The sequence below is a fragment of the Ambystoma mexicanum genome, chromosome 12, assembly GCF_040938575.1.
Source record: "Ambystoma mexicanum isolate Mex_15411 chromosome 12, UKY_AmexF1_1, whole genome shotgun sequence".
Classification (NCBI taxonomy): domain Eukaryota; kingdom Metazoa; phylum Chordata; class Amphibia; order Caudata; family Ambystomatidae; genus Ambystoma; species Ambystoma mexicanum.
The window spans coordinates 744,970,092-744,994,787 of record NC_090936.1 but is presented as its reverse complement, the minus strand read 5'-3'; the positions used below and the strand labels follow the sequence as shown (position 1 = coordinate 744,994,787).

Here is a 24,696-nt window from a genome sequence, read left to right as displayed (position 1 = left end):
CAAAAGAAACACAGAGCTGTGTGGAAATCGGTTTTTCTTGGTTGTCAAATTCGCAAAAATCATGGCTTACAAACTACCCAAAAGATCGACCCAAAAGATCCAACTACCTTGTTGGGTGTTGAACATTATTCTACTTCAAGAATCTACATAAATAAAATGTCAGCAGAAGTATATTTTATCAGAACAAAATCCACTTTTGAAAGAAATATGTCAAAAATGGGTGCAATACCGTTACTCGCCTCTGTCAGACGCTGGCGATCTCTAAATCTGTCAGGTGAAACTTGTCTCAAAAGCTAAATATGCCAAGGAAGGGACTTCCATCAAATGCAATATGGGGTGCCACACATTGATTTTCATGTTGAAAAAGATTGGAATTGAAGATCTGTTTGCTTATTTTTAATTTGTAACTGTAATTTTTCACAAGGAACAATGTCACAATTGACCATAAGGTAACCTGATTCAGCTAAAACTTCAAAGAGGTTTTCCCACCACTGAGAACACACCACCCTGTCCATTCCCACCAAAAGGAGAGAATATCTCATGGGATTGCTAATGAGGAGAGGAGGAGACTTCCTCTGCTGCTCTGGGAAAGAGACAATGGGTTCCTTGAACTGAAAGAAAATGCTAATTCGGGTGTGACTGACACCAACTGCCCAGGAAGACAAGCCCATGTGACTCTCTACCCCAGCCAAGACCTTGGCGGCAGAGACAAACATTGTGTGTATTCAGAGGGCACAGAAAATATTGTTTTGGGAAAAGACTTATAAAATATTGTACCGAACTGACAAAAATATGGAATTTAGAGATTATTAAAATGAAAATATTTCTCACAAGTAGAAACTACTCTGGAAATTTTGCAACATTCAGAGACTGAACCATGAAAAAGTTAATATTCTAGCAATTGTGATTGTTAGGAACATGAAAAATTACAGGAATATGCCCAGATGGTATGTGTATGCATGTGTAAAAATTGACACAGAACTGACAGTGAGTAACCGCCCAAAAGCGTGAAAAATTGTCATTTGTGAACCAAAACACGTAGGAAGATGAGGCTGGGACAGAAACGTACCTTAGTCAGTCTGTCATGTAATTATGTATTAACAAGTTGTGCATCTTAGAAATGTTTTTTGGGAAAAATAGATTTGCTGGGTAAACGCAAAGGGGGAGGGATTTTCCCTGGACCCTAAACACTGTGTCACGATGACACATCATGACACACTGTTCCATTCTCAAATCAGGAGAGGGGGAATTCTCTGACCTATCAGACCCTTAGAGGGTTGGGCATAGTATAATAAGCCTCCCCACCCCTTTGGAAGATGGATAAATAGGGACTGTTGAGGACCCACAGACACATCACGGATCTACCAGCGAAGCGCTCTGCAGGAATAATCCAGACTACAGAACCCATCTCTACACTCCAGAACCAGACTCCAGAACCCTGAAGCAGAGGCCTAACCCAAAAAGCTGAACCCTTTTCAGCGGGCCTTTAAAAATCTTGCAACCTGATTTTAACCCCTAAATTTCCACGTCGCCTAATCAATTCAACAGCCTGGCTGTGCTGTGTTGGCTACTTCTGGCCAAGAAACCTTGCTAGAACCCAAGATCCAGATCAGTCCAGCAGAGCTGTAACCCAGAACCCATCATATCCAGTCCAAGAGGCTGTGCAGACCAGAGTGCCTTGCTGAGAGCAGTCAGGTGTCCTGAATCCTGTCCAGTGACGAGCGAATCCCAGCCAAAACCTTTGACCAGATCTTTGATGGGTCCATTCCATTCCAAAGCCATAGTAGTGAGTATTTAGCATAGAACTGTCCATAGTCATCTCTTAGTATTAAGTAACCCAATCCATTTCAACATATCCAGACTGCATTATTGAATCTCTTTTGTCTATCTTGAATTCTTCTCTCATCCACATAATCCTGTGATAATTGTAGTGATAATCATCTTGGCGCTAATATATATTTTCTGGAGAAAGGCAATCGTCTCAGGCAGATAGAAACCATCCGGAGGCGCCTCTGGATCGGTAGCTGTGCTGTCGTGTAGTTTGCAGCTCCATAGACGCCATAGTGTTAAGAAATATTTGTTCCAAATCTTCAACAGCGCATCTTTCATTTTGAAATCTTGACTCTTTTGCGAAAAATCGACCTTCACTAAAACCTCTAACTTTTGTACATGCTAGGAACAGAATTTAAATGTCATTTTGAAGCCAACATCCCCAACTTTCAAACGAACTAAGAACCGCATTCCAACTCCTGATAGTTTCGCTGTAATCACGTTTTTCGTGCGCTGAAAAGTTTGCTGTGATTTCGCCTTTGGCTCAATTTCACCACATGTAAAAACAGCTATTTCTTGCTTTCAACTTCAGAATTTCGTTTTCCATCTGCTAATCATCCAACAATCATTGCTAGTGTTGACCTGAACCAATCCAAAGCAACCCTCACTAGTTCTGAATCCCATTTAGCGAATTAAAACCATTTTCATCACTTCATATTACATTCAAAAGCATTTGACCTGTTTAAAATCAGCCCTGTTTCTCTAAGCTTGCTGGGGGAATCAGGATTAAAACTGCAATTGTTGATTGTTATTCGTGAAACCTGTGTGCCCTCATTCCATCTCTTCATATCGCATATTGGGGGGAGTGAGTAGTGACAGGGGGAAAGAGTGATCACATGGTCTTTGATTGAAGGCATATCAAGTTTAGTTCTGTGTTGCATTCTTTCCTATCATTGCATTTCCTTGAACCAATACAAAGTTATTCTCTGCTACATTATTCTTCTTATTCCTACTCCTAATTGATTAAAGAGATTGTTGATATTGTAATATTACCCATTGCTGATCATTGAATAAATATTCAGAAGTGTGATATTCAGATACTATTCATATTTATAAAAGCGTGATCTCTCTCTCTATATATATATATATATATATATATATATATACATATATATATATATATATATATATATATATATTGTTCAATTCTACGAATAAATCTTTTGACTTTGCAAAACAAATCTCCTTCTTGGTTCAGTGAGCCCGGGGGGATTCAAAAAGAGGGGCGTTATATAAGGGTACATCATCCAGAAATAAAATAACTTTTGACATAAAAATTACATAAAAATATATAAATAAGGGTTTACATTGGACATCCCATACTAGGCATTGACTTAGGTGGAGTGCTGAGTTGAAACCACTTACAAGACCTTCTTCATGCAAGAGAAGATCCTCTCTTTGTGGAAAACGCATTGGAGGGCAGATGGACATGTCCAGAAGGTCCGGGTACCACATCCTCCTGGCCCAATCCAGAGCAATTAGGATCATGAATTTCCTGAACTTTCTCAACCTCCTGATTACACGAGGAATGAAGGGGACTGAAGGAAAACGTGCACAGGAGTGGAAACTCCCAGTTCACTACAAACGTGTCCTCTAGAGCTCCTCTTGGAGGAAATTCCTTAGAGCAGTGCAGTTTGCACTTCCGGTTGACACTGGTCACAAACAGGTTCACTTGGGTTCCCGATAGGGTGAAGATCTATTGAAGGACTTCTGAGCTAGTTCCCACTCGTGGGAGATTGTGCTCTGCCTGCTCAGAGCATCTGCCGCCGGGTTCTGCTCTCCAGCTAGATGAACTGCCGATAGAGAGATTCCTTCTTGAATTGCCCAGAATCAAAGCTACATTACCTCTCGGCACAGTGGTAGTGCTGCTACACCCTCTCTCTTGGCCACGGTGTTTTCCGTCATTAGCAGGACAGTCTTTCCCCTTACAGAGGGCAGAAAGGCTTTCAGCGCTAGTCTGATTGCCCTGGGCTCCAAAAGGTTGATATGTAGTTTGGACTCTGATGGAGACCAATGACCACTAATAGTCAGATTGTCGGTGGGCTCCCCACCCAGTGAGTGAGGCATCCATCACGACCGTTATCTCCATCCATGGTTGCTAAAAAGATTCTCTCATGAGAATTTTGTCTTTGCAAGTCCACCACAGAAGGTCCTGAGAGACTCTGCTTGAAACTTGCAGGCGGTCTGACATTCTGTCTGAGAACTGGGACCACTGAGTCCTGAGATCCCTTGGAGGGAGCTCATTCTCAGGTGAGCCTCTGGCACCAGGAAAATGTAGGACGTTATGAGAACGAGCAACCTCAAAAAACCGAAGGCCGGAAGATGCTGGGCACTCTGGAATTTGGTAAGCATCTGCAGAATGTGTTGAGCCCTCACCTCGGGTGGTGAGGTTTTCCCAGAGGAAGTATCCAGGACTGCTCCAATAAATTGGAATCTTTGGGATGGTATCAAGTGAGACTTCTTGTAATTGAGGGAGAGGCCCAGTTTGTGAAGAGAGTGGCAGGTTACGCTGAGATGTTACCAGGCCTGCTCTGGTGAAAGAGCCCTGATCAGCCAATCGTTCAGGTAGGGGTAGACGTGAATCTCCCCTCTCTTGAGACACGCTGCCACCACCGCCATCAACTTGGTGAAAACCCTCGGTGCGGAGGTCAGCCCGAATGGCAGAACTCAAAACTGATGAGAACCGACAACCTCGGGTACTTCCTGTGTTTGAAATGGATAGGCACTTGAAAGTAAGCATCCTGGAGGTCCAGTGATGCCACCCAGTCTTGGAGTTGGAGAGCCTGAAGGATCTGAGAAATGGTAACCATTTTAAACTTGTCCTTCCTGAGGAACTTGTTTAAGTTTCTTAAGACCAAGATGGGTCTCAATCCGCTGTCCTTTTTGGGGAGCAGAAAGTATTGGAAATACCAACCCTTGTTCCTTTCTGCTGCAGGTACATGTTCTATTGCACATTTCTATAGCAGGGTCACAATTTCCTGCACAAGGAGCGGATCCGGAATTTTGAAAGAGTTGTTCTCCGGTGGATGATTCTGACCTTGGGCTACAGTTTCCAGAGCTCAATCATCTGAAGTAATGCCTTGCCATTTGCTCAGATGCTGAGTAAGTCTGCCTCCCACCGGAGTCTTTTGAGTCATGGCCTCAGAGTGATATAGAGGCGGCTGAAGCAGCAGCTGATGGTAAGGCTGCCGCTGCTGGGGCTGACTTGGCACCTCTCCCTCGTCCACCACGAGGGAATCTTCTCTGGCCCCTTTGACCTGCTTGTCCTCTTCCAAATGAGTAGAATGGGAAGACTTACCCCTCCAGGAAGATGAGCCAGAGTCCAGGAAGATGAGCCAGAGTAGGGTTGTTGAGGCTGTCTAATGGCGGTGCTAAGGGATTTAGCCGCCGGTTTTGAGATGTACAGCTTTTCCAAACTCTCATCCGCCTTGCTGCCAGATAGCCTCGAGTCGTCAAAGGGCATGTTCAGTAGTCTAGCTTGCACATCTGGTGCAAACTCCGATTTCCTCAACCACGCAAATCTGTGTAACACTGTGCCTAGTAGCCATGGATCTCATGATGCTGTCTGCAGTATCCAAACCTGACTGGAGACATTCACCCATTGCCTCCTTACTATTCTTGATTATTGCCAGGAAACAGTCTCTTTTCTCTCCTTCCGAGATGTGGATCAGCTGCCATTGTAACACAGTCCCACAGGGTAAACATAAATTTTGATAACATACAAGTGACATTTGTAGACTTTAATGCCAGATTACCAGCAGTGAAAACGTTTCTTGCCCAGGCATCCACTCTTTTATTCCTTTGAGGAGGCATTGATGGGTATGCTGACTGCTTGGTGTAGATGTAGCTGTCTGAACCACCAAATCTTCTGGTGTTGGATGCTTAGTGAGATACTTGGGGTTGCTGCTGGATCGTCTGTGCTTCTTTGCAAAGTTTATATTTACTGCAGCCGCAGTTTCTATTGTTTTCCCAATTTGCAGAGACCCTTTTCTGTAATGTTGTGTGAAAGGGCAGAATTGGATCTTTCTGAGGACCCTGGTCCAAGATGTCCATGTCAATCTGTTAAAAAGGAATAGGCCTACTCCATCCTAAAAACTCAATAACCTTTCCCATGCGTTTTGTGTCTGGTTTGCCAAACTCTAACCCTGGCGAGGTATCTAACCCACTAGCTGACTGAAGGTTGTCCTATAAATCTCTGCCTAGACTCATCGGAGATTAGTTTCTCTGGCACATTAGGGGTACCAAACTGTAGCCCAAAAGGTGGTGTGTTGTAATCAGAGGATTGATCTTCCTCAAATATGTCTGACAAAGACTTAAAGTAGTTCTTTTTAGGTAAAGGTTTGAAAATGTTTTCCTGCCCCACTACTGGCTTTGACTATTTCGAAGTAGTCGTCTACAACAGCTTCGAAATCGGTGCCTATTTAGTCGGCATCGACTTCGGTTTCGGTGTCAACGGTTCCGAAGTTGTCGACTTCTTCTGTTTCGTCGATGGAACCCTACCTGGGCTAGGTTCCTGACTCCAAGCCCTGTGCGATTTTTCGTCGGATCGAGAAATTTCTCGATGTAAAACCGGCTAAGGTGCGGCTTTGCAGATTTAGTCTTAGACTTACCTTTGTCGTCCTTTTGTGGAGCGAGAGGGGCATGGCTTTTCTGCTTGACCTACGAAATGCGTCCCATTTTGCAGGGGAATCGGATTTCATAGGACACCAGATTACCTCAGTCGAGAAATCACTGTAGGTCGAAAGTGACCCATGAATTCTTTTCTTGGCCTTCTTCGAAGAAGACGATGAAGAATGGCATGCTTGACTTCTCGATCGAGACCGTTTGGATTTTTTGCATCGGGATGCATCCCTCGACTTAGTCTTTTTTTTCTTTTTTTTAACTCTTCAAAGGCAACCTCCCCACTGCCAATTTACCTTTACGCTCCCTGAGAGCCTTCTGGGTCATCACCTGAAAGGAGCCGCAGTCCGAGGTACAGTTCCCAGAACCCAGACACCACAAACATACGCGGTTGGGGTCGGTCATCGATATCTTCGACCCGCAGTCTTGGCACTTCTTGAAGCCTGACTTGGGCGTCGATGTTGTCGACGAAGAAAACATTTTCAAACTAAAATAACTATTTTTTACAGAAGAACCAAAGTGTGCCATAATTCTCTCAAAGCATTAGCACAGAAAAACTGAACTGAAGTCAACAGGCGCTGCGTGCAATATTTATTCTGATGATGACATTGACAGTTGAACAGAGGCCCTCGAGGGTTTTAGGCAAAGTTTGTATGCAGTACCCTTTGGGACCACTACACACAACTAGGACTACAGGTCTAAGCAAACCAACCTTGGGTACAAGTCTGTACTACACAGTTTTGGTAGCAGAGCTGAGCAGCCAGGCTTATCCCAAGAGGGAATGTGTGACAGTAATGATGTTACAGAGAGGTCTACAATCACAAGTGTTAAAGTAAACTCTTACACTCAAGGTTTCTTTGATAAATACTTATTAATTTATTTATCTGTCAGTTATAAAACGTTCATAAGAAGGAGGCAATATAATCACACACAAATATACTTCAATACTATTTCAGGATACTTTTCCAGAGGAGTAAAAGGCAAGGGTTATTAGAACATGAAAGGTTACAATTATTCTTAGACTGTGCAAATACTTTGAGTTCACCAGAAGAGCCAATTCAATTCAATAGGCTAGGCCAAAGTGAATGGACTTAAGTCTTGGATAGGATAAAGCGGTTCTGGTAAATAAACGGTAAAGTCTCTGCAAAAGTTCTCAGAAGTAGTTTGTAAAAAAAGAATCCTATGTTGGGTCACAAGCTGATGAGGCCTGCGAGTTGCAAACGTTTCAAGCACTTTCCCCATGAGAGGTAAGTACTCTGTTTGGATTTCACAGTACCTTACAATGAAGAAAAAGATGCAGCTGACGACTTCTGTTTCTAGCAGTTCCTGCAGATCTTGCTGTTCCTGTACCTCAGTTGTGGGGACTTCTGCACTGGGAATGGTCAAAAAGCTGGCAATGGCAAACTTCAATTCCAGTGGCTGTAAGTAACGCACACAAGCTGGTGTCGCTCTCCCTGGTTATAAGGTAAAAAGAGGGTAAAAAGTGGATTTAGGGTGTAGTACTGTATCCAGTTCTGTTTCTCTTTCCTCCCGGTCTTGGAAAAACATACGTAGTCTGACTGTGCGCATGAACCGTCGGATTTCAAGCTCAGTGTTGTACCAATCGGTTTTCATCATCGGCACAAATGAGCCCTTTGGACCGAAATCTGAGCTGGTGTGAGATCTACTTGGGCTAGATTAAATATTGATAGATCAATTTGTTCATTAGTTATTGAGGCTGTCTCCTCCTGTATCGTGGTCGTCTCCTGGTGGTCTGGTGTGCATGTTCCAGGGTGGTGGACTCCATCCTCCCCCTTGCCCTCCTCTGCCGAAAACAGGAGGAGGGTCGTAGGTGGCCAAATTGGTTGTACGTAAAGGATCTGAGGTTTTATCTAGATCCGTCATCTGAAGAGGAGTTACTACTAGATACTGAGAAAGTTACCCACTTCCTTCCGTTCCCAGTTCCTTGAGATGGCGATTCTTTGATATCCTTTTGCAATTTGTTAGTCATCCTGGTTAAGTTATTAGACTTGAAAGTTTCAAATTGTGTAGTTATTTCCCATAGTTGGTCACCTGCGTTTGTAATCACAGTGCTAGTGTTAAATTTTGTTTCTTCTGCAGCAAGGGTTTTCTGAATTTCTGCGCTGATCTGTTGGGCTATCGTAATGGTAAGGATCATAAGGTCCCTGCTGCACTTAGTTGCTATGAAACTAAAGTTGGTGGTATATTCTTTATCATTGAGAAACAAACCAGGTTCATTATGAACTACTAGTCTAGCCAGTATTGTACTCGACTTGAGATATTCTTTAAGGAAGTGGGCATGTAGTTCACTGCGAAAGCACTTTCTTAAATTTAAGTAAGTTCTTACCTGTGTTGGTTGAGGTTTTAGTTTGGTTTGGGCCTCTGGGATCAAAGAAAGATGGACCTTGAATAAGTTCTATTGTTTGTTCTTCCGTGTAACGGAGTCTGCCATTTTCTGCCATGGTGCACTGAGTCAGGCAACACACAACGGAGCGTCGAGATCCAGCATGAAGAATCGATATAAAAGTGTTAGCCGAGGGTTATATTCATTATGAATGAAGCAGCGAGGTGGCCAATACTGTACTTGCCTCGTTCTTCAGGAGGCCCTTAACCCAAATAAACCACTGTGGTTTTCATGTGATACTAAGCAGAAGAATGGAGTGCCCTAGTGCACAGGCAGCAGAGTGGGCAATAGTGATACAAATAACATAAAAGGAAAAGCTGCTGCCGAGTGTTGATATCAGTTTGGTAATTTAGAACCTTCTCATATCAACAAGTGCTAAAACAATGATTCAATCAAATAGTAATTGCACCCAAAGAAATCATACCGGCCACTTGAATATATTCATAAAGCACAATTGTTGATTTAATAACATTTCAAGACAGAACAATAACATAGTTGTTATTCATTAGTGATCATACACAAAACAGAAAATCTAGTACAATACAAATATGCCAATAGAGTACGTTGTAGTCTTAAAAACGACAGAACAGTGTAAAGGTGAAGTTATAATTGGTGAAGGGCACCTAGTGATAGTGGTGTGCCAGATCAGAGGAAGGAGAAAATGAAAAGGACAGATGGAAATATTCAAAGTACAAAATTCCAGATAATATTGTGGTGAACAGTAGAGAAATCAAAAACAGAATTTTGTATTAGTCAAACGGTACCCTTACTTAGAAACAGTCCTGAATTCTTCCAGAGAGGACCAATAGTTATGTCTAACTTGGCCATTAAGTCAGTTAATACTGCCTATTCAAGGACAGGAGATAAAACGGCGGTAATAAATCACACGTATAACACTTATTACTATTGTGTTTAAATTATTGAAAGCTAAATTGCTTCTGTTGTCTTTTGACAGTACAAATCCTTCCAAGGTTTTAACAAAAAGTTTTTTTGGCGACCTTGGGAGTAAACACCAAAAAGTGTCTGCCTACACGACGGGGCACGGGTGGGGGGGAGAGAAGAATAATGTCCAAAGCTTAGAAGCTAGTCAAGTGAATAAACCATGAATGATCAACTTTCCTTCTTGTGGGTGCAGGTCCCGTACCTGTATTGCTTTGCATATTACTTTCCCACACTCTTTTTCCCAGGCTATTTTCTCAGTCCTTCTTCCCAGGGAATCACTGACATTCTTATCTGGACCATTAGCCTCTCTTCTGTCCCCTTCGGGCGGCCTGTAATAGCCCCTCCCTTCAGGGAGCCATTACTGTGAGCTCTGGTTGGTCCTGGGTCTCGCCTTTGGTCCTGACGTACCTTCCGCCTACTTCGTTTAAGATGTATCTCTGCAGTTGCTTGTTCTCTCTGGGCTGCTCTAGCGACGTGGACTGCACAGTCCCTCTGTTAGGGAGAATTCTCATAAATGTGCTAATTCCCTTCACTTTAGAGACCTCCAGCAACTTTGCAGGATTTTGAGGACTTGATTTCTTTTACCTGGAGAGAGTGTGAGCCTTTTTTCTCCACTCTCATGTATTTTGATGTGGGTTTTACTCTTGTGTTCTTTGACTATGGAGTTTTAGACAATTCCATAGGCATCATTTTTTCATTTGTGTCGCACAGCACCCTCAGTGCAGTGACACAGGGGAAGCCTTTCAGGCTGTCCCAAGGTTTAAATACCTTCTCTGGTATAAACTACTGTTTCCCAGAGAAAGTAAAGTGAAATTGACTTTACTAGTCTTTTCAAATTCCTAGACCCAGCACACACTTACCATAGAGTGCTGGAGGGGTTACCTAGTATCTCCTATGTCTAGAAGCTCATGTAGCAGTCAAATGCTACTGTTTCCTCTCGAAATGGCTGGTGGCAGTGGTTTTACAGCGAACTACCATGATTTTCCCTGACTGCGAACACCGGTAGCGTTAAAACGCGGGAGCCATGTTTTTCAAGATGGCATCTGAGCCCCCTTTGTTTAAACAGGTCCCGGTCTTCTTTTTCACCATTTCTTTTTGGAAAGGTCCTTCTAAAGTTTGTCTCTGCGCTCCAAAACAGGTTTGGTCCCTTTGTTCCTACTCTTTGGCGGGCTTCAGGACTGAAGACCACCTTTGGCGTCCAAGTGTCTGGGGTGGGCAGGAAGTGCAGCAGGTGCCCGAAACTCCCTGTGCTTAGTCTCCTAGCAGACCCAAATGCACTCTGGCATGATTGGCTGGCTGACTGTCCGGCAAGGACTGCCACCCTGCTGGGTGAGTGGCAGCTAGCCTGGAATGAATGGGAGAAAACTGTTTAGAAGGCGAGTCCCTTGGCTTGGAAGGCAGAGTCGACCACTGGAACGAAAGAACCAAAGACGAGCTAGTAGAGGACGGCTGCTGCAACTCCTGGACTGGTGGTTTGCCCGGTGAAGCCCTGCTGCAGGTCTGAATCGCCAAGTTCATCTCGACAGAGAAGCCCTTCAAGGACGACTTCTCCCTTTGAGTTGGTGGGACAAATCAACTCGTAAGCCACCTGGATACCATTCTCAGAGCTGGTTGTATTTTCCTCAGAGTGCTGCTGGAAACCAAATAGCCAGGGAGAAGGACACCAGTTTATGTGCTTGACTACAGCTACCAGAATTGAAGATTTGCCTTTGCTAGCTTTTTGACCAGTCCCAGTGCAGTGCAGGAGTCCCCCCGACGTCGTCCTTCTTGTCCCCAGGACTGAGGCTCAGGAACAGCGAGATCTGCAGGAACTGCCAGGAACAGACATCTTCAGCTGCTCCTTTTTCTTCATTGTATGGTACTGTGAAAACCCGACCGAGAGAACTTGCCTCTCACTGCGAAAGTGCTTGAAAGTTTGGCAACTTGCAGGTCTAGTCAGCTTGTGACCCGACATATGACATATGAATCTTTCTTTTGCAAACTACTTCTGAGAACTTTGGCAAAGACTTTTCCGTTTAACTTCCAGAACTGCTTTATCCTATACAAGACTTTAGCCCATTGACTTTGGCCTAACCTATTGCATTCAATCAACTCCTCTGGTGAACTCTATTTGCTCTGTTTAAGAGTAACAGTAATTTCGAGGGGATTGGGTCCTCCGACGTATTCCATATCTATGACAGTAATCACCACAGCTGTGCTACTTTGGAAAATCATTTGGCGTCTGCGTCCTATGTCGATATGCCGCCCTCGAGAACCTCCTCACTGGATGTTATAAGTAGGACACACGACGCCTCAGTTCTGTTTTTTCCGTGAACGTGTTCGCTTCAGAGATCTCGGCTCACCTCGACTCTTAGGAGTTTCTGTTCTTTATCGGTTCTTCGAACCTGTTCATTTGTGAAGTTATCCTTCGTGATGTCTGCCTCGTCTTCCACCCCGCGTCCTGGCTTTAAGACTTTAAGAAGTGCGGGGACTGTGGGTCCAAGATGTCGGTGACGGACTCGCACAATGCCTGCCTCTGGTGCCTCAGGGAGGCCAATGACACGGATGATTGTGTCGACTGCCAGTCACTTAAGTCCAAAGCCTTGCGGAGCGCAAGAAAAAACTGTCTGTAGGGAAGGTGTCCAAGCCACGGAAGTCGAGGTCTGCAGGGCTTTTGACTGATGATTCGAGCGGCGACTCTCTGCATTGTTGTCGGAGGTCCAGTGGGTCTCGGTCCCGGAGTAGGTCTCGCCACTCCTGCCTCTTCAAGGCACTTCCGGAAGTGCCGTCATCGGTCGCCTTCCCCGTCCTCATCCGAGGACTCCGCCCGTCGGCGGGTCGTTAACCCTCCAAGCATGTGACGCCGGAGGTATGGGCTTCCTTCGGTAAGAAAATGCTAGCGATTCTCGTATCGCAGGGCACTGGTCCGTCCGCGCCTCCGAGTGGGGTCGGTCATGATCGGTCGAGAGACACAGCTTGTACGCCTTCGGGCTCGGGTGGTCGGAACGATTTGCGGGAAAGGTCCCGCGTGGACAAGGATAATCGTTCTCATGCCCGTTCCAGGTGGCATGCTTCCTGATACGGTGCCAGATGAGATTCTCTCGGCCATAGCCAGATTGAGGACCTGCGTCAGTCCCTGCACGATGCCAGTGGTCTGGACACCTCTCCGGAGGTGGAGTTTTGTAGGCCTGAGCCTGGCACTCATGCCGACTCCTCATACCGGCGCCTTATGTCTAGGGTCACCGAGTACTTGGGGTGGTCTGCTTCCCCAGGGGATTTTCTTCAGAATGACCTTACGGATATCCTCGACCAAGGTCCACCAACTGACCCGGTACTGCCGTTCCATATGGCTCTACAGAGGAGGGTGGCGGCGGCTTGGACTGCTCCGGAGAGTCTCCCGGTAGTGGGCAAGTCTTTGCCGCGAAAATACCACCCAGCCAGTAGCGACCCCTGCTACTTGACCAAGCACCCCACTCCAGAGAGTTTGTTGGTGCAGGCGGCTACGGCCCCAGCAAAGCAGTATCCTACCATCCCTCCTGATATGGTCGACAAGCGTTTTGATGGTTGGGCGAGAAAGTGTTTTCTTCAGGGAGAATGGCGCTTCAGGCCGCCAACTCCCTATGTGCCTTGTCTCGTTTCACGCACACTCTGTGGAACTGTGTTTCCTTAGCGGCTAAACATACTCCCGAAGGGGACAAACTGGATGGTTTCCTTGCTAAGGTCCAGGATGGCAAGGATGCCATGTGTGAGGCCGTTCAGTCGGTGAAACGCTCACCTGATTCCTGCAGAGGCGCCGGTCTTGACTGGGTGAATGCCGTATCTTCAACGGTGATGTGTAACACACGGTTGGCTCTTTGGGCTGGACCTCTGTGCACTGTATGTCTGACTCGAAGAGTAAGATGTCTTAGGTAAGTGAACGCCGAGCTCTCCATCTGCCTCGGGGCAGGGTGCCGTAACCAGTTTCTTCACTGGATAAGGGTGCAGGCCTCTTGACCTCAGAGGACTGCTGTCCGTCGTTAACTGCACGAACGGTAAGTTCTGGGCACTTCAAATGTCTTAAAAGTCTTTTGTAATGATATCTCTTGTTTTGCAGGGTTCCGGCGATGGCGGGCTGATGAGAGTTGAGGATAGAAGCGCCTGGAAGCACGTAAGTAAGCGCTTGTAGCCTGCTTCACGATGCGCACTAACTGTCCCTTTTATCTTGCAGGTACAAGTTCGGAGCTTTAGAGAAGCTGAAGGGTGCTGGAATACCCACTGGATTCGGCGTGGGATGGAGTAATGGCACGTGAGTAATAAAGTTGCCCGATGTCTTTAAACGCACCTTCTTTTGTCTTTCAGATGCGGGATGCAGCGCCGAAGGCCTCCGGAGCGGGCGAAGAGCTGGTAAGCTTTTGTCTTTCAGATGCCGGGATGCAGTGCGAAGACCTCCGGAGCATGCGAAGCGAGGCGTTGGTGACAGCCGATGGACCAGGTAAGAGATGCGCTGCCACTGAAGACCGTAATGCTAACCTTCCTTTCTTTGTCTTTACAGGTGCTGCTGAAGACTGGATTCCAGGATGGTAAGCCTTTGTTCCCTTAGGCCCAGGATCAGAAGCAGAAGACACGATGAGCGTTCTGCTGCAGAGAATGCAGAATAACGCAAAGCAAGATTCATCCATCGGGTGTGGTTTAAATAGCCTCCTGTAGTGCTTAGGTGTCTCCTTCCACAGCCTCGCCTAGGTAAGAAAAGAGTTCCTGCTTTCCAGAAGAGTTCCAGTGTTCTGAACCTAGGGAGTGGCTCCTGCCCCACCCAACAGGAAAAGTAGTCCCAAACAGAAGAGGATCAGGAGTTCAACTGGCAGGTAAGTAAGCAGAATGGTCTGCTGCAGGTAAGTCCACCCAAGCATTATGAGCCCGGCGCTTCCAGCGCTGGGACTGGGCATCTTTATGAGCCTGGTGCCACTGGCGCCAGGACAGGGTCCAAAAGGTCCCAATTGGGACTGGCTGGCACTCGGAACAGGGGTTATGGGTCTGCTTCCAAGGGAGTCGGGCAAGTCCTGATCTTTTGGAAGCAGAGATCATGACAGTCGGGTTTGGACATGGCGGATTGCGTCAGCCGGTCCATGGCGGCGAGCACTGTAATACACAGGTTTGCGTGGTTGCGGAAGTCGGGGTTTGCTCCTGATGTGCAGGCCCGGCTCCTCAACATGCCCTTTGACGGTGAACATCTTTTTGGCAGCAAGGCTGACGAGAGCCTTGAGAGGTTGCAGACCTCCAAAGCTGCAGCGAAGTCGTTGGGCGCTGCAGTTCAACAACCTCTGCCTTTTCGTCCTAGGGAACAGCAATGGAAGGGAGGTTCCTTTCGTTATTACTCATCCTTTGATAAAGCGAGAGAAGCAGCCAGTCAAAGGGGCCACCGTAGGAGTGCCAGAGGTGGAAAACAGGGTACTCAAGGTGCCAAGGCTGCTCGGGCAGTTGCCTCTTTGCCCTCAGGCAACGCCGCAGCCGCTTCAGCTCAGTCATGAGTCCATGTCCCATGGTTCGCCGGTTGGGGGAAGGCTGGCGCAGAATCTTGTAGAGTGGCGTGCCATTACTTCAGATCTGTGGGTTCTGGAGATCATAGCCCACGGCTACTGTCTTCCTTTCTGGCAGAGGCCTCACACCAATCCACTGGGGAATCTCTCTTTGAAGAGTCCGGATCCGCTCCTTGCGCAGGAAATTCAATCCCTGCTGGAGAAAGGCGCCATAGAACTGGTGTCTGTAGCGGAGAGGAACAAGGGATGGTATTACCCTTATTTTTTGATTTCCAAGAAAGACTGGGGATTGAGACCCATCATGGACTTGCGCGGTTTGAACAAACTCCTCAGGAAGGACAAAGTCAAGATGGTTACTCTCTTTCAAGTCCTCTAGGCCCTTCAACTTCAGGACTGGTTGGTGTCTCTCGACCTCAAGGGTGCTTATTTTCATGTGCCGATCCAACCAAAGCACAAGAAGTACCTGAGGTTCGCGGTTGGCGACTGACACTTTCAGTTTCGGGTCCTGCCGTTCGGATTGACCTCCGCCTTGAGGGTCTTCACCAACCTCATGGTAGTGGTGGCAGCGCATCTCAGGAAAGGGGGGGATTCACGTCTACCCATACCTGGACGATTGGTTGATCAGGGCGCGCTCTCCCGAGCAAGTCCTGGATCATCTGTCCGTCACCTGCCACTCCCTCCACAAGCTGGGCTTCTCCCTCAACTTAAAGAAGTCCCATTTGACACCAACTCAGAGGCTCCAGTACATATAGGAGCTGTGCTCGACACGTCCCTCGGGCAGTGTTTTCCTCCCCAGGCGAGGGCTCATCACATTCAGCAGATGGTGCACAAGTTTCAGCTTGCCCAGAGTCTCCCAGCGTTCGAGTTCTTGAGATTGCTCGGCCTCATGGCATCCTGCATTCTTCTGGTGCCAGAAGCCAGGTTGCGGATGAGATCTTTGCAATGGGCACTCAAGCTCCAGTGGTCTCAGTCCTCCGGCAGGATGTCGGACCCTGTTCAGGTGCCGTCCTCGTTCGACCAGGACCTTCTGTGGTAGGCCGTCGAAGGCAATAAGATGAAGGGGGCTCCATTTTGGCTACCCTGGCCGGAGGTGACAATCGTGACGGACGCATCCCTCACGGGATGGGGAGCTCATGCCAACGAGTTGACAGACAGCGGTCGTTGGTCTCTGTCGGAGTCCAGACGCCATATCAATCTGTTGGAGCTGAGGGCCGTCAGGCTTGCCCTGAAGGCTTTTCTGCCGACTGTGCGAGGAAAGAATGTCCTGATCCTGACAGACAACACAGTGGCCGTGCACTACCTCAACAAAAAGGGGGGGGGCAGGGTCACTTCCTCTGTGCAGGGAGGCGATGCAGCTCTGGTTCTGGGCAATACAGCAGGAAGTTTCGATCTCGGCAGTTCCTCTGGCCGGAGACGAAAACGAGACGGCGGTCGCTCTGAGCAGGTAGAGCGCAATCTCTCACGAGTGGGAGTTGGCACAGGAGATTCACCTGGAGATCTTCGCCCTTTGGGGGACCCCTCAAGTGGATCTCTTCGCCTCCAGTGTCAACCGGAATTGCAAAAGGTTCTGCTCGCGGGAATTTCCTCCAAAAGGAGACTTAGGAGATGCGTTTGTGGTGGAGTGGTTTTTCCCACTGCTGTGCGCGTTTCCTCCAGTCCCCGTCATCCGACTGCGGAGGTTACGAATGTTTGGTTCCTGGGTGATCCTCATTGCTCCGGCGTGGGCCCAGCGGATGTGGTACCCGGACCTTCTCGACTTGTCCATCTGCCCTCCACGTCGTCTTCCCTACCGAGACGATCTGCTCTCACGGGTGGGGGGGTCAGGTTCTCCATCCAGAGGTCAGATCCCTAAACCTTCACGCTTGGTTTCTGAAAGGTTGAGGTATAAGGATTGGACCTCCCTGAAGACGTGATGGAGGTGTTGCTTTCGGCCAGAAGGCCCGCAACTATGTCCTTGTACCGTTGCTGTTGGCGAAAGTTCTGCGACTGTTGCAGGGTTAAGAATGTGGATCCTTTTGCATGTGACATTCCTGTGGTTCTGTCTTTTTTGCTTTCTTTAGCCCACAAGGGCTTGCAAGTGGGTACGGTTAAAGGTTACATGGCGGCGCTGTCCATATTTAAGCGCTCGTCTAAAGAATGTTCTTATTTTAAAATTCCTTTAATTTCCCAGTTTCTAAAAGGGCTCTCTAATGTGTTCCCTCTGTCATCTTTCCAGGTGCCCGGTTCGGATTTGAACCTTGTCCTCAAGTTTCTGATGGGTGCTCCATTTGAGCCTTTGCATTCATGCCCTTTGAGACTGTTAACTCTTAAAACTGTATTTTTGGTTGCGGTCACTTCCGCTCGCTGAGTGAGTGAGTGAGTTACAGGCACTTTCAGTTAAGCCAGCCTTCACTGTATTTCAGAAGGACAGGGTTGTTGTTGGAGTTCGTCCCTCCTTTCTTCCGAAGGTGGTGTCGTAATTTCATTTAGGCCAGAAGGTTGTTCTTCCGGCATTTCATTCTCCTCCACATCCTGGTAAGGAAGAGGAGAGGCTCCATAGGCTCGATCCTAGGAGAGTTTTAAGCTTTTATATTTCACGCATGTCCCGGGTCAGAGTGGACGATCAACTCTTCATTGGTTACGCTGGAAAGCATTTGGGACAAGCTGTTACTAAGCAGACTTTGTCTCGCTGGATTATTCTGGCTATTTCGGAGTGTTACCGCTTGGCGGGTAAGGACCCACCGGGCGGCTTGTGGTCCCATTCTACCAGGGGTATGGCTGCCTCTACTATTGGTAGCATCTGTGACGCAGCCACATGGGCTTCGGTCCATACTTTTGTACGTCACTACACCCTCGATTCCATCCGTGGGCAGGATCTGGCCTTTGACAAGGCGGTCCTTTGCTCCGCAATTAGATTGGGCATTCTAAATTTCTTTGGCTAAATTCTTTTCCCACCTCCTTGCATTGGTACTGCTTTGGGAGTCTGTCATAGATATGGATTACGTCGGAGGAGCCAATCCCCTCGAAGAACAAGTTACTCTCTTACCTGGTAACGTTCTTTCGATGGGATGGTCTGACGACGTATTTCATATCGCTCCCTCCCTGCCTTTCCTGCTACAGAATTTCTTATGCAATTGCACCTTACGTTTCCGCAAGGCTTTGTGTGGTCAGACTGGCAGAAGACTGGTGCCACACGTTCTGGGGAAAAAACTGCAACTGAGGCTACGGGTGTCGTGCGTCCTACTTATAGCATGCAGTGACATTGGCCGTCGGAGGAGGTCCTCGAGGGCGGCGTATCGACATCATCGACGCAGGACGCTGACGCCGAAAGATTTTCAGAAGCAGCACAGCTGTGGTGATTACTGTCATAGATATGGAATACGTCGTCGGACCATCCCATCGAAAGAAAGTTACCAGGTAAGAGAGTAACTTGTTCATTTGTTTTATTAACGTATGCCTTTTTGCTCATACTTCAAATTCTCTGAATGCCATTTTGCTCCTCCTTCAAAGTAGTTTAAATGCCTCAGAACCTGATCTTGTGAAGTACTGAAGTATATTTTCGTGTGATATAGATTACCTCCTTCTAGTGAATGTTTTATAACTGACTGTGAAATAAATTAATTAGTGTCTTACCAAGAAACCTTGAGTATAAGAGTCTATTTGAATACTTGTAATTATAGACCTCTGTGTAACTCCCTTACAGCTCACATTCCCTCTTGAGATAAGCCTGATTGCTCAGCAGCGCTACCACAAAACTGTGTAGTACAGACTTATACCAAAGGTTGGTTTTGCTTACACCTGTAGTCCTAGTTGTGTAGTGGTCCCAAAGGGTACTGCATACAAACCTTGCCTAACACCCTCTTCCTCTGTCAGGTAAGCCGGCTGTTTTCCAGTAGGGGGAAAGGTCTTTCTATTTCCGACCCCTGAGCGACGCTTCATCTTCTCGCCTTGCTACTCCCGCTGCACTGCTGACCTGCTTGCGGCTCCTCCAGGGAGGGCTGAACTCTCTCTCCTGTTTTCCCACTTATGTTTTGAAAGGGACTTGACCAGTAGGAATTCGGGAACCACTAGAATGTTCACTAGTAGTTCCAGGAATGCTGTTCATGCTTCAGCATTGTCTCAGTATCTGTCTTATAGTCCTCTGTTTGGTAGACTAGACTCGTCCTCGTCTGAGTATTTCTACTCTACTAGATTCTTCATCGTCCCAGTACTTATGGTATTGATTACATGACACATGTGCGTGGGGTTACATGTTAATGGTGGGGTAGGTGAGGGGGACTGGAGTATACCGTGTTCTCTTGGATAGTCATCCCGCCTCATGAGATCCTCTCACGGAATACCACTCCCAGGGGGACTATTGGGTACGGCCTCACCTCCCTACCCCCTTGGGGAGAAGTGACGCCATCCAAGGATTTGTCGCAGTGGGCTGGGTCTGTTTTACCTGAGTTTCTGGATAAGAAGAGGACTACTGCAGCCATGGCAAAGAGTGTTACGCTCACCTGGCTCCCACAGAGGCGTCGATCTGAACTGGACAGCTGCAGTCTCCACCAATGTGACGCGTAGGGCCGAGATGATGGACTGGACTGGCCCACCTAGCTTCGTTTGCTTGGCCCGTAGGAATATTCTTCTGCAAATGGAGAAAGGGAATTAACCTCCCGTGGAGTTGAGTGTAAATCCCCCACCCCCGCTGTTCTCCTCACAGATTACCTTTGATGTACCCTCTTATAGTCTCACCTGATGGTTTGAAAAGATGATCTCTCCATCTTGCATTGAGCGCAGGGGCGCGTTGATAACCAGTTGCTTCACTGGCTCGAAGGAATTGGTGAGTTCCAGAACAATATTGACTCCGAAAAGTATGTAGTTCGTAAGAGTTCAAATGCCTGACTTTCACTCTTGTCCGATTCCTTGCAGATTGCAGCTTGACCCTAGTGAAGAGTTCCTCGTGGCAACCGGTAATATTCTGGTAAGGATTTGTATTTCCAACACAGTTCAATAAATAATGTCAATATGTAACCTGTTGTTTTCTCCCTTATTCAGGCGCTGAGAGAAAGAATGAAGTCACGGGGAATAATACCTCTGGCGGTAAAATCAGGTACGTCTATTGTGGTGAGGAGGGTTCCCCTTGATAGTCCCTTTGTTTCACCTTGCTGTCCTTTTGTTTCCCCTTAGGGGCCAGGGTTCGGCGAAGATGCAGTGGAAGCTGCGCCGACCCTTGAAGAGGAATAGTACCCCCGGTGGTAAAATCAGGTAAGTCAATGGGGGGGTAACTAATATTCCTCTGTGTATTCCCTTGGCTCACCTTGCTGTTCTTGTCTACTCCTTAGGTGCCGGAATGCGGCGGGAACATGTAGGAGGATGCAGTGGACTGTGAAGATGCTGCGAAGGCTGGTGAGTTCAGCGCGGCGCTGCAGCAGGCGAGGCGACATGCATAAAATAAGCTCTTTCTACCAGCTCGAAGGCGCGATGGATCGGGAATTCAGGTAAGGATCAAAGGTATTGCTCTTATTCTAACCTTTTCTCTTGCTTTCTCCCTTTTTCTAGGAGCTCCAAACTCGAGACGGGCGTGGTAGAAGACTGGATGCAGACTTGCAGGCACGGTGAGCATTACGCTGCTGGATGCAGAATAACGTGAAGCGTGTGCTGCTCTTCGGGCGCGGTTTAAATAGCCACCAAAGTAGTCCCAGGTAAGTATTCCTCCCCAGCCCCACCCGAGTAAAAAAAATAGTCCCTAGGTTAAATAGTCCCTTCAAGCCTTATTTGGCTTGGAGCTCTTGCAGCATGGTCTGCATCAGGTAAGCTGGCAGCATGGTCTGCAGCAGGTAAGTTCTACTCTATGAGCCTGGCGCCTATGGCGCCAGGACTGACTTTCCATATGAGCCTGGCGCCACAGGCGCCAGGACCGCACCCAAACAGCCCCTAGCAGGGGTTTTTGGGCTTGCTCAAAATAACTTGATGCCTTTTTCCGGGGATGCTGGACCTGGTCTGGTTCCCCGGGGGTAGGCGTCATGACAGCGAGATTCTTCGAGGAGTCAATTATCCTGCCCAGCTGTGAAGACGTAAAAAGACCCAGGGACCAGTCCTAAGAAGGCCTGGCGACCATAGTTTGCTGCAGTCCCGGTAGAGCCCTGTCTGACTGGCGATCTTTAGAAGGCCTTTGGCAGTACTTCGACCCTTAAAGTGGTGGGACCAACCATTCCCGATGTCTGCTCCGTGCCCAGCCACCTTGAGTCTTTGGAAGCATTCCTGATACTAACCTGTGGACTGACCAACTCCAGTTTGGGCTACTTCGGTAGAAGCTTTGTCGTTCCGTGTTTCAGCCCAGATGTTTGAGGACCCCCAGCTTGTCCTACAAGCGTCTCACCTGCGAAATGTTGTCCCTTCCTGTCGCCGTGCATTGGTGACTTTCGTCAAAACTGACTTTCCCACGTCTGGGCGAGTGCTTTGAGGAGTGCTGCATCAATGTGACTTGCATTCATCAATTCATCAACAGGGACCAGTTGGACCAGCATTTGAATCCAACTGCGACATCTCTTGCACCATCAACTTCTGGGCCCTGGCAACCGGAACAAATGACGGGAAAACCAACCTCTGATGCCCCTCTGGTGACCTGCCAAGTGTGAAGAGAAACCGGAGGAAAGGGGTTACAGCATTACTTACCTTGACCCCCTATCTCCACCTGTAAAGATTTTGAATACTTCATGAAAAGTTTTAAGTTTGTTTGTCTTTGGCAAATCTTGTTGCCGAAATCCCTTTGACAGCTGGGAACAGTTCTGTTCACTAAAATACATCCTGTTCTAACTTTTGGAACCATTCACCCATCTACAAAACCCTCCTCCTAACCTTTTCCCAGCTCAAGGCCCCAGGCAACTTACGGTTGGACTTATAAAGTTAGGGTTGTAGTCTTTTGGACTTCCATAGCAAATAACCACTGTCTGTCCTTTCAATATTGTGGGATGGGGGCATTGGGATTTTATTGCACCGACTACAGGGGCTGTATATTCTATGCATTGAGTGTTGTATGATTTTTATTACGTGTGTATAGTCCTTTTTATAGTGTTTGCTTGGGCATAAATAAATATAGTATTTTCAGAATGATCCGTCTAAGTGTAATCTTTGATTACTTACGTTGTGGGCTCATTACCATGCTCACCCTTCATCAGGCTCACCTTTCCTGAGACATAGCTTTGACCACACTCTATGCTACCTTGATTGGTTTGGCTACAGATCCCAGAGTTTTCCCTCTTCACTAACTAGGTTGGCCACCTACACATCTGTCCACCAGGCCAGAGTGTAGAAATCCAGTCTAACATACGGGGCCGCCCAAACAGTATTGAGGAAAGGGGACGATGGATTTAGGTCCACAGTAGTTACTGTGGCGAGTAACATTTTCTTTCATTAGCAGGCAATACTGTGTGTGCTAAACACCATACCCCTGGATAGTATGGATCGGGGTTGAAAGCCTGAGATCCAAATGTTTGAGGGAGAAAAGACCAAAGATTATTTTTCCGAAATAACCTTCAGTCTTTCCTCCCCTGAACATTTCCAACTTGGCCCTCACCCCCTGTTATGCTTGAGCTAAAACATGGCGCTGGTGCGCAGTGTGTTCTGGGGGCACTCAGAGCCATAATGGATATTTACTCCATGCCTCAGTGAAAAGCTGTACTTACTTTGCTGAGAGTTGAGATAACTTTGCTGAAGAAAACATGCTTTCCAAACCTGGTATGCAGTCAAGGACATTCTGCTGGGAAAGCTGGTTTTGTTATGTCTTGTTATGAGTTATGGGTCTGTTTTCCGTGGCGTTTGTTCTTAGGAGAGGAGGGAAGCGCTTTGCCCCTTGAGGTTACTGTCAGTTGACCCAGCTGGCAACCAACGGTTGCCCATCAATGCGCAAGTGCATTGCCAGAAGGTTCGAGAAATTATCACCCCTTTTTGAGGAGTGCATATATGCGGAAACCCCTCAACGGTCAGAAGGGACAAGTAGAAAGACCTCAGTCGGAAGGGGGATGCCTTTGTCCGGCATACCTGTGGGCTGTTGTGCTCTCGGCCTGGCTGTTATCGGGGTCTTCCAGCCGCTTCTGGCGAGATGAGGGATTCAGTTACGCCCATGGTGATGTATTTTCTTTTGAATTCTCTGTCTTTTCTCTGATTAATTTCTGTGTTATCACTTGTTGCTTCCAAACTTTGAATAAATAGCCGTATAAGTGCTCATTATTTTCTAAGTGTGCGTGTGGTTGTAAGTCATTGCGTCGTCTACCTGATTTTAAAGTATTGGCTCTGCAATTGCACTGGTGATTAATGACTGTCTGTGCACTCTGGGCGAGCAATACACCCCCCTACTTACCTTGCGGCTGCTGACTCGCAGTGTCCCTGCAATGCCTGGTCCCTTTCATTTCCGTGATCGGGAACCGGCACCTCAGGGTCCTTTCCTTTTGGCTTTTTGGGATAGCAAAACTTAGCACCGCATGGGTGATTTGGTCAAACATTTCGGCCGTTCAGAATTTTCGAACAGCCAAATCATCCATTCGGTCTAATAAACTCAGTCATTTTGGATGATTCCGGTAGTACACCATCTTTGAAGAACCTTTTGGATGTCTGCCGATGTTGGTGTGCCGAACGTGCACTTCAGTTAGTATACTTATCCGCCTTTTAACAATCACTGCTCCTCGACATAACTGATATACATGGCCCACGAATAGATGATTTTTTAAGTCCTTTAAATGTGAGGAAATGCAGCTTCTGAAAGTTGTTTTTTTCATTCTACCTGCAATGCTTTTTATACTGGGAAAGTTTACTGAAAGATGAATTACATCGAGTTATGTTTCACTGAAAGTTCTTTTTCATGCAAACGTGTCGTCATGAAGAATTTTATATCAGTAGTCATTTTGCAGGTTTGACAAATGGATTTGGAGATGGGAATTCAGAAAAACCGTTAGATGTGATTCCAGAAAGGAAGGTACAGCCTAGACGCCGGTGCGCCTCAGAATCTAGTTTATCCTCAAACAGCAGCCTGCTGTGCAATTCCAGGTAAAAGGTTTTCCTTTAATGCAGTAATTTTACAGTGCTGCAATAATCTGGCTTTTATGGTTGTCAAATAAAAATGTTTTGTTCCATGTTTAACTCAAGACATCTGGAAGTGGACCATACTTGCAGATCCAAATGCCCAATTACTTTCGGTATCCAGTCTGTCTCCTGTAAAAAATGTTTTGAACAAACATTGTTTTTTTCTCTGACAATCCAGCACTTTCTCCTCATATTCTAGAACTGGAGTACATAAAATATAAGCGTTTAAAAAAGAATGACCAGTTCATAGAAGAAAGTTTGTTGACCTCTTTGCCTAGGTATACACATTTAAATCCAAGGATCTTTCATTAGGATTTTTTTTTTACTTTTATTTATTAGAAGATGTTTACAGCATACATGCTAAGACAA

The 24,696-nt window shown here is 46.9% G+C and overlaps 1 protein-coding gene across 3 annotated transcripts in view; it reads left to right on the top strand.

Moving 5' to 3' along the window:
* The window catches only part of BRD1 (bromodomain containing 1), a 1,051,203-nt gene that overhangs the window by 685,253 nt on the left and 341,254 nt on the right, over positions 1–24,696 (top strand). For all 3 annotated transcript variants that reach the window (XM_069629247.1, XM_069629245.1, XM_069629246.1), the window contains exon 9: positions 24,156–24,291. In XM_069629247.1, the coding sequence (XP_069485348.1) occupies positions 24,156–24,291 (136 nt within the window). The remainder of the gene's footprint in view (positions 1–24,155; positions 24,292–24,696) is intronic.